This window comes from Cicer arietinum, chromosome 4 (assembly GCF_000331145.2).
Source record: "Cicer arietinum cultivar CDC Frontier isolate Library 1 chromosome 4, Cicar.CDCFrontier_v2.0, whole genome shotgun sequence".
Lineage (NCBI taxonomy): Eukaryota > Viridiplantae > Streptophyta > Magnoliopsida > Fabales > Fabaceae > Cicer > Cicer arietinum.
In genome coordinates this window covers 11,458,369-11,468,957 of record NC_021163.2, presented here as the reverse complement: position 1 = coordinate 11,468,957, position 10,589 = coordinate 11,458,369, and the positions used below count along the sequence as shown (strand labels likewise).

Here is a 10,589-nt window from a genome sequence, read left to right as displayed (position 1 = left end):
TTTTTAAAAGAAAAAAAAAGCCATAATATCAGTATATTTTTATATAATAATAATAATAATAATAATAATAATAATAATAATAATAATAATAATAATATATTATTATTATTATTATTATTATTATTATTATTATTATTATTATTATTATTATATAAAAATATACTGATATTATGGCTTGTTTGGACTTCAAAAAGGTTTGCACGTGTATATACTACTTAAACACTTCATCTCGTTAATCAAAATTAAAGAAAGTAAAGAACAAGCTATATATTCAAATATCAAAAGAGGGTGAGTGACCCATATTGTAAAGAAATCAACGCAGGTTAGCTTTGCGATATGTATACATAATAGAAGCGTATGGTTGGCAATGAGTTTGTCCGCCACTTAGAGCGATGGAGAACGGAGATGATCTATTATTGAAAAAATGGAGGAAGGAAAACATTAAAATACGATTCATATTGGACCCATTTCATATCCAATGAACGAGCCATTTCTATAAATAATAATAAACGAGTCATTTCCAGATGAACTACAAAAACTATCTTCTACATATTTCAGACAAACCACATCTAAATCCATTTTAGTTGGACGCCCTTTGATAGCTTCCAGACCTTAGTTTCAATTCAAACACACAGTCATGCTGGAATAGCTGACAGCAGAACATAATTGCTACCAATTAGAATGACTCTCAAGAGCTAGATACTACAATTTCAAGTTTCAAATACAAATTTAAACTCATGCAGACCTGCTGATGATAGTGAGACCAGCACAGATAAAATTAAGATGCCCATCATCATCAGAGAGAGATGTTCTACAACAGAGGGTATAAAATATTTTTATGAAATACTCACTCTTCTCCTATTCAGAAGCCAAGCTCGAAGATATTCTATATTACAACAAATTCAGAAACAAGAATAGATTCCACGTTTATTAATAATAATAAACCCCCAAAACTATAACCCTTCCTAATTGACGATAATACATTTAAATTGATTTTACAAGTAAGCTTCACCATAAATAATACCACACACCCCTCTTACCCGCACTCCTTGAATGTCAAAGACAAAATCGAAGAGAAAATTGAAAATACATTAATCCACATCATATATTGGTTGCGCAAATATTGAAGAAAATTTGGAGAGTTGACCCCTTCTCCTTATTTTCATGTGCCTCGAGGTATAATATCAAAGTAAAACATGAAAGCTTCGTCTCCTCTTCTTTTCATGATGGCTTTGCTGAACTGATTGTGCTTTCCCAGCTCAACCCATTTGACCACAACAAATGATTCCAAAAAAAGTCGTTCAGACTATACTAGGAGGATCACCTGACCAGCTGCAGACAGCACGGGCCCAACGTGTCCTTATGCAGTCAACCAAAGGCGCATGTTGAGACGGCTCTGGTTTAGATACCTCAGTGTCCTTCCCAGCAGAGTCACTTGCACTAGAAGCAGATGGACCTTGCACATCTGCCATAAATTCCTCAGGCGTCCACCTTGGGGGAACTGAGACGCTTAATTTTGTGAGCCTGGGTCTTTGCAGTGGAGTTTCACCACCAGAATTTACTTGACTGCCATTCAAATCTGATTTAGCAATCCCATTAAAATGGAAAAGATCAAAGACCTTCTTACCCATCAATCCTGATGAATCTTTCAAACCTCCCAAGTTTTTGTCTAGGTCCAAAATTACCTGCCAGAATTCACTCCATACAATGAACCCTGCACTGCAAAGGTTCTCTAGCTTCTCTCCCGGAAGTTTGATATTTGTTTCTCTGATGACTTGATGGAACCCCTCCACACTAATGAAGCCGCCACCTCCACTTTGATCTTGTGCATCAAAAGATTTGTGAATCTGTGTTTCTCTTCCTTCAAGTTCATTCTCGTTTTGAACGCTGGGATCAATAGCAAACAACACTGTGTAATGGGATTCACTCCCAACAACCCATATAGGCCATTTCGGAGTTTTCAGAAACTGACCAACCTTGCAGAAATTCAGGGATTCTAGCAGGGTGAGAAATCCCACTTCCACATTTCGGGATATACCTTTCAGAAACATTCCCCCGCCTAAATCCATCCTTCCATCAAAAACATTAGGAACAGCCTGCCCACAGAGCAGCAGGTTGACAATTTCCTGCACAAGATTTGTAGAAAAAGACAAATCTCTTATGTTCTAAAACTAATTTAAATTGAGCTGCAGATAAAACTTAAAAGAATAGCAGCATTTTTCAATTACCTGGGAGGCATGCCCAAAAGGAGCAGTAACCAGTGGTAGGCTGGGATCATCCCTGTCACTTTGAACCAAATCCTAGAAGAAAGCAAAATATTGCATAAATTAACTGGAGAAATTTTTAACGACATAATAACAATCAGCAGCCAATTTAAATTCAAGTATCCTTATTAACTTATAACGTGTAATTTACCATTGTATTCCCCAAAATTTACAAAGCGTAGAATGTGAAAGAACTCAAAGTTTAAAAACTCCAAAGGCATAGGTACTGGAAACCATTGCTCTACTCCTCTGTATTTCTATTCTGCTACTTGAAATCTGTTTATTGTTTCTATACAATAAATAGAAGTATTTAGCTAGTGTCCTATTGGTAAAATATACTTCCTTAGCTAGTGTCCTATTGGTATAATTGAGCACCCAGCACTTTCGGACCCATTTGGACCTCAGGACCATATCCAAGGTCTCAAAAAACTAATAACCACAAAATTGGTTCAGGGGCAGGGATGAGGGATGACAGCAAGTTGCAAAAATATTTAAGCCAGTTCAAGCCAAATCAGCACATATTTGCTTGGTCTCCTAATTTACAGGAAATATTAAACCTTACATTCATACATGAAGGCCCTATTTGGATTAGCTTCTAGCTTGTAGGAGCTTCTCAATTAAAATATGTTTATGGTTATTCACTTGTGGAAACGTCTTTATGAACTTATATATGTTTATGGAGAAGTTAAAAACGAGAGCTTATGAAAAATTGTAATGCAGAAACTGAACTCAACTTATGCGGGAAGTTGTTTGTTTAAAAATAAGTAAATAAAAAACTCGAGATATTGGCCCTTTTTGCCTCTATTATCTTTTTTCTAAAATATGTTAAGTATTCTAGGGAAACTGATTTATTAGGTTTGCTTGTGTTTTGTGCGTTTAGTTGCTTCTATAGGAATATTCATGCAATGAAAAAAAGTAGTACATGACAATTTTAAGAATATGGCAACCTAAACTATTTCAAACAATAGCAATGTGATTCAACTCTTTCCTGCTTTTGGTTATCTAAGTTATCTGCATAGTTGATGCAATGTAATTTGTGTTACTTCAGATTAATTTCTCCACAAGCACTTTAAGAAAAAAAATTAAAAGAAGCTTGCGATAACTATCTAAAAGACTAGAAAATGCAATGTGAAGTAGATAGCAAAGCTTCAAGTTGGAAAACATACCAGTCCACGAGAAAGTAGAGCAGAGATTAGGAAAAGCAATGCCCCCATACGACTTTGGAATAAAGGAATAATTGCTTCAAGCCTCTGCAAAGCAGTTGTTTGTGATGTGTGTGTTTCAACTCTAAGAACTTTCTGCAGATCTAAGGAAGATTCAATTGAAAGACCTTTAAGTGAACTTGCAACAACCTGCTAATCGGAAAAGACACGACTCAGCATATAAGAATATCATCGGAAAATCATAGTAAAAGACTTCAATAACAAGATAGGAAATTCAGTTCATCTGTTGCCAACAAGATGTTGCACAAATTACTAATACGAGTACAATAACAAAGGTACCTCATCCTCTGAGATTCCTTCAAAACGCTGAAAATCATTCCCTGGAATGCTCAAAGTTGCAATCACAGCCCTTCTATTACTTCCACACAAAAATAAAATTTCACCCATACTCCTTACAAGAGCTCTGCCAAGGAAACAATAAACAGAAATATATGATGAGTATAGCATATGTATAACCATTAAAGACAACACCTGCCAATATTAAAAACCAGAGAAGCACATAGAAGAACATTATGTAGGAACTAAATCTTTAGACCATTTGAAAACTAATGTATGGAATATACTACTAAACACAATAACTTGTGTTTGTACTAAATTCATCATTCAATTAAATTAACTAATTAAATAAAACAGGCAAATAAAGCCCACGTAACATAAAAGTTAGGCTCAAGTATACCATCAATGTTCAATCACCAAGGAAGATGGATGAAGAGAATGAAAACATGTTTGGTTACACAACAAAGTCAAGAGACTCTAATCTGCATCTGATGCTTTCTAGACAGGTCTATACACCAGCCATTAACCATTCCATTTCAATGCCTAATATGTAAAGTAAAGGGATATTTATAGTTTAGGAATTCTCTGGGAAAATAAACATTATTTGAACTGTTCACCACTTTGTTTGGTTAAATTGTTACTAACTGGAAATGTTACTATTTTCTACCAAGAATTCCCAAATAGTGATTCTCTTCAAGTAATTAGGGATGACGATGAGCTTCATGGCCAAAAAATGCCTTGTAACATATTGGCACAACAAAAAAAGAAAACATTCTAAAACTAAATCACCACATTTAAAAAGACCACACTAGCAGTCTTGATGATCAAATATCTCAGTGAGTATCCTTAAGAAATACATTTTCCTAATATATATATATATATATATATAGTTAAGTATCAATTAAAGGAACCTGAATAAGTAACATGATTCCAGACTAAGTGTTGGAAAATAACTTTTCTCCAACAGATACACAGCAAGAACAAAACTTTGGGGGTGTTTGTTTCAAGTCTAGAAATCGTATTCCCGGGAATACATGGATTGGAAATGAGTAAACCCATGTTTGTTAGAAGGTTGAGAAAAAACTATTCCAAGGCATAAAGGTTTCAAGGATAGAGATAACTTCCATAATTCCCATGGATTTGTCCCCAAATGAGAGAAGGTGCGAACGGTACATGCCCGTGGAATTTTATATAATTTAAAAAAAAAAAGATGTTATAACTAGGTAAGTTATTCACTGGAATAATTTTTTAGTCCGCGAAACAAACGCCCCCTTTGATAAATAGAGTAAGTTATCACTCAAGGTTGTCGGATTTGATAAAAAAGCAAGTTATGACTCAATGTTGTCAGGTGAAAGACTAATACTTCCTACTGTAAATGAAATGCAATTTGTGAACAACGATTTCAATACAGATTGAAAATGACTGAAAGAAACGTATAAAACATAATTTAAGGAAAACTACATTGTGCCACTAAGAAAAAGGACATCCAATTGAATCAAATCACATTCATGTTCATGATAACAAGAAAACAGAGTATTTGAAATCAAAGAAATTGATGGGACAAAGGACAATGTACAAGAGATGGAAGTCGATAATTTTATTACAATGAACTTTATTTTTACCTAGCTAAACACAAATGACTGATCAGGAAAAAGTTAATCACCTTACTTTTACACTGTCAGTGAGTGAAGAAAGATTATATGGAACAGAGTAACTTTTACATGATGCACCCAAACCCCGATTTTGTGGCATGCGTGACAATTCTTTCAATTCATCACTGAAGAAAATAATGTATTTGAGCACAAATGCCTGAAAAGTTAAAGAGAAAAACAATTCAAATCAATGTAGAACGAAAACAATAATTTGGAAGTTATATTGTATATTGGAAGAAAAAATAAATAAAATGAAAATACATTATGGACATTCATAGACATGCCCGCACAGGAACCAACAAGCTACAAAATATTTTATTTTATTACTAAAGCAACAAGTTCTACATTACTATAATGAAAAAAGTGGAAAACAGTGAATGAATGAGCATAGCAAGATATTGTTTAATACATGGGAAAACAAAGCACAAAAGGAAGACGAAAGACATAAATTACACTGAACATACAGTCAATTGCTAATATTTTAAAGGCTGAATTAATATTTTAGTGACTATAGTTTCACTCTGAGATCAATTTTGTCCTTATAGTTCAAAACCATTGAAAAGGTCTCAATAGTTTAGCGGCTTTGATGGTCACTATTAGCTGGGCTAACTATCCAGAAGGTCCCTACAGGAGTAGAGCTACAAGAACCAATTAGGAATCTCGCATCACTTGATAGGGACTTTATTAGACTGTTTTAAAAAATGGATAATTTGTCACAAGTTCATAAGCAATATTGAAAAATGTATCATTACTTGTATAGCTGCCAAAACGCCACAAGGGCCTCCTTCATGCTGCACTAGGCCCATTGATGTTACAGGATCAGAGCTAAACCTAAAGGAAAGTTTTCATAATATTAGCAAAAAAAAGCAAGCAAATAATCCAATTGGAATTTAGAATTATTAGAAACAAATAAATCAAAAGACAAAATAATTTTTAGAAAAAGGACAATATGATAAAACATATGACATGATGATGATCGGTTGAGGACGGGTTTTTTTCTATCCTTAATGTGTTCGATTTTTCAGTGAATCAAATTGATCCATTCAGAAATTTATGCTTCACAACTGGAAAATGTGTAGCATAGCATTAGTTTTACAGCAAAAAGGTGATGGACAAGATGCACAGAGACAAATGTTGCTAAGAAAAGTTATTCATCTATTACAGGACAAGATGCAAAGCTTATACCAATACATAATATTGAACAGACCTGGTAGAAGCTGAAAACAGTTTCTCAGATAACAAATAAACAATATTAAGTCATGATAGCACCATCAAGACTTCACAATCTAATTAATAAGTTCTATAGCATCAAGTGAACATAATCACCCTGAATAGCAAGGAATTTTGCCACCCCATTTCACGCAAAGATGGCCACATTTAATAGAAATACTGCATTTTAAAATCTCTTATTAATTTTGCCCCCGATGTTCTAACAAAAACTTTATTCAGTCTTTACTATTATGCAAACAAACGTGCAGCGAGAACCACCACACTTTTATCAGCCAATGGTTTAATAAACCACTTCCATCGAGCAATCATTCAAGAGCTGGTACTTTTTATGGTGATAAATTTCTTCCAAAATTACCAAGATAGTTTTATCAAGACAAGGTGAAAAATCCAACTCTGACAATCAGACCTTGCATGAACAATCGTGATCTAGGTCAAGAGGTTTGCCCTTAGTAGATTGTGCATGTATCAACTGACTTAGTTAATAAGAAAATTAACATAATTAGTTTGTACTTATATGACAGGAACACCCTATCAGTAATTCTGAAATATCTGTGTTATTGTTTAGAGAAGGAAATACAATGTAAAAGCAATAAGCTCCCAGCTATGGAGGATCTATCCAAGCCCAGCTGTAACAGCTCAAAGGAAAATACAAAAGTAAGTGAATGACTACTACGTAAACCACCCCTGCCTTTTTACATTAAATTCCTTCCATCTCTCCTCTAACTAATTTCCATCCCTCACTTCCCCCTTACTGATTCTCCTTTATAGCCTCCAAGTGTAAACCTTTAGGGACATTGAATCAGGCTTAGAGTTTAGTCTTGTTCTTTTATACTACAGTATTCTCCAACAAGTTCGCGGTTGTACTCACAAGTCTCCACACTGCTATAATTTCATGAAGACTAACTAAACCAAGTAAGCCCGTTTCATCCTATGATAATGTATTACTTGTATACAGTAGGTTGTCATGAGAAAAGTTCATGACTTATATTAAATCCATGTTAATGCTGTCCTACATGCCCCCTAACTGTTCTCACTAAGAGGGGTCAGATTATTTCATGGAAAGTTCTGCTGTTTCAACATTCACAAAAGTGCTTGTGCTAGGAAAATACATGAGTTGATATAATAAAAGATCCTTGCATCATTTAGGCTCACTTTGGAAAAATACATGAGTTGATATAATAAAAGATTCTTGCATCATTTAGGCTCACTTTGGATTTCCACGCTGTCTACTTTAAAGCGGAACTGCAGAAGACAGTGATTGCCACTTCGGTTCTTCTTCTAGTTCAAAGATTCTTAGTTTTCTGAATTTGTGTTCCTATTCTTTATTTGTTACCTGCTTCCAAGCCACTGTCATTTGAGACACCAATGTTTCCACCTACTATTGTTTTGGTTCCTTTTTGAGAAATGTTAGTTAAACTTTTTCCATCACATTATTATTGGGTGAAATTCATATAGACTCCACCACTTTGAGAATGGATCTCCTCAAATAAAGAATGAGACACCACATAATGTACTGTGTCTCACGTGAATTCCCCAATGGAGAGTGTTCTACTAGCCTTACTCTTCTTGGCTTATTGGCCAGTTTCGAATTTTCTCCATTCATTGCTTCCTCTTGAGGTGCTCATTGAATTTAAAAGAATTTGGGTCCATCCTTCACAACAAGATCTCTCTACACCTTTATTCTCGTGCCACCATGTGATGCTTTTAGGATGTGAGAGGTCTGATACTAGCTAATAGGTATTATATTTGAAAGATAGGTAAGCACTCTCCTTTATTTACAGGCAACGTTTCTTATTTCTAGTAACTATCTCATCCCAACTAACTTAACAAACTAACTTATCCCTATCACCAACAGGCCTAATAGACACCTAACACTTTTACTCCATTCTCATTACTTCTAAACTATTTTCCATGTGTTTTTTGCATGATCACCGAAACTCAACCCATTAAATCAGATTTAGGAAACTGATCATATGTTCTAAGTACTAGATGAATATATTACTTGGGCATCAATGGTTCCAGAAAAACAATTTCCATGTAATGTATTGCTATTTCAAATGCCAGAATAACCAATTTTGCTATATATAGTATTAGAGAGAGAGCGTAGCATTTAAGTCATAAGAGTTTTCAATATTGAATAAGAAACAATTCAGACTGAGCTACAAACCAATCACAAATAGACAGTGAATATATGCTTATCCTGATTCAAAACGACAAAAACAATGCAATGCAACAGAGGTTTAGGTTTTTAAGAAACAACAAACAAAAGCAGCTGCAACTACCTTATTCCCTGGTTGCACCATTGTGCTAGAATGTCCTTTGAGACTTCACTCCCAAACACCATAACAAATAACTTGTTAGCTTCTTCCATAGACAGTGCATTACTCGACTCCTCCCTTCTGAAAGGTATCACCTCATCTCTCTTTCCAATTTCACCGCCCTTCTTCCCCACTTTAGCTACCACTGGCGTCGAAGGCGAAGGAGAAACCCTAACGACAGTTGCCATTCGCTTCTCGGCAGCCGCCGCCATGAGCTCCCTTCTCCGCGTCTTAAATTCCGGTGACTCCTCCGGCGACCCCGAAACGACGCCAGTGACTTCGTCTCTCTGCTTATTGCGCTTCGGCTCCGGCGTCATGCTCATCCGAATCGCCATTTGCAAATCCTCGTCTTCTCCTCGATCCGCCATTCCCGGAAGAATCAAAACCTTCAATCCCGGAAAATCGCAAAAACCCTAAGGGAGTGATTTTTAGGGTTCCATTTCGAGACGATCGAAAATTGAATATTTTTGGATTCGAGTTTCTGGCGAATTGAATTGAACAGCGGTTGGTAAGAATTAGAATTTGGAGAACTGGTGAGGGGTAAAAATGGAAATGAAAATTGTAAACGAGGCGGAGGTGTCGAGGTGAAACTTAAACCACGACGGTGCCGATGAGTGGGTGAAACGGTGTCGTGTTAGAATGAATGGTGATGAATTATTGTAGATGTAATGATGGTGAAATGACGGTATGAACCCTGAGTTAAACACGTAGCGGAGTGGTACTAAGGTGAATAATTAAAGTGAACAGATGAGGGTACTGTCGGGAATGGAACTTTCTCAGTTTTGGATTTAAAGATTTTATTTAGTAGTAGTCAGTAGACACTAGCAACCGGTGATACTTTGCTTTAACGGAGAGGAAACAAAAAGTCCTTCTGCTTTTACTATTAAGGGCATGTTTGTTTCCAATTTTGAAAGAGGAAAATTTAATTTTGAAGGTATAACATGATTTTCATATGTTTTGGTATATAGTTTTTTGAGGTTTTTTTTTTGCAAAATATAGTTTTTGTTTTTGAGTTTATATGTACCGAATATTTACTGTTTAATTTATTTTTATGTAAATATATTTAAAAATAAATTATTTTACATTCAATTAATTTTTAATTATAATTAATTTTTATTGCTGTAAAACATTAACATGAACTAAATGTTTCATCTTTTCTTGAATACTGGTATCAAGTATTATGTTCAGTAGTCTTAAATATAAATAAATGCTAACAACTCTGACGATATTTCATATTATTATTCTTTAATTAATTTTGAACTAACTTTTAAAATACAATTATTATTTTCTATTATGCTTTAAGATAATTAAATGACACTAACTACCTTTTTCAAACAATTATAAGAACAAATATAATAACATGTGCAAATTTTGATATGGACCCTAATCTATTACACTAAAAAATGTTTAAAAATTATAACAATAGACGTTGTTTTGAAAATTTGACATTAATAATTATTTTTATTTTTATAATTGAAATTTAAATAATATTAATTTAATTAATATATATATCATCTATTGAATCAATATAAATTATGTCAGTTTATTATACACAAATATGATAAAGTTCACAAATTATTACTTGTAAAAGACCAATAAAAATAGTGTGAATCACTTGTAATAACA

At 34.3% G+C, this 10,589-nt stretch overlaps 1 protein-coding gene across 2 annotated transcripts; it reads right to left on the bottom strand.

Moving 5' to 3' along the window:
• Nucleotides 1-771: 771 nt before the first annotated feature.
• Nucleotides 772-9,765, bottom strand: LOC101496526 (uncharacterized). Of its 2 annotated transcripts, none has more exons than XM_004496418.4 (7): nt 8,928-9,765; nt 6,168-6,246; nt 5,427-5,572; nt 3,767-3,890; nt 3,431-3,619; nt 2,229-2,300; nt 772-2,126 (listed from the first exon to the last, which is right to left on the bottom strand). In XM_004496418.4, the coding sequence occupies exons 1-7, from the start codon at nt 9,329-9,331 to the stop codon at nt 1,302-1,304; spliced, it is 1,839 nt and encodes a 612-aa protein (XP_004496475.1). In that variant the 5' UTR covers nt 9,332-9,765; the 3' UTR covers nt 772-1,301. The 2 variants fall into 2 exon arrangements, with proteins under 2 accessions (XP_004496475.1, XP_004496476.1); XM_004496419.4 differs by having other exon boundaries at nt 3,431-3,616; nt 8,928-9,760.
• Nucleotides 9,766-10,589: the final 824 nt, after the last annotated feature.

Coding starts and splice junctions, on each gene's coding strand:
- LOC101496526 (XM_004496418.4), bottom strand. CDS start 9,331: ATGGCGGATCGAGGAGAAGACGAGGATTTGCAAATGGCGATTCGGATG. Junction 6,247..8,927: donor TGGTGCAACCAGGGAATAAG/GTAGTTGCAGCT, acceptor ACTTTCCTTTAG/GTTTAGCTCTGATCCTGTAA. Junction 2,127..2,228: donor CTTTTGGGCATGCCTCCCAG/GTAATTGAAAAA, acceptor AATCTTGTGCAG/GAAATTGTCAACCTGCTGCT.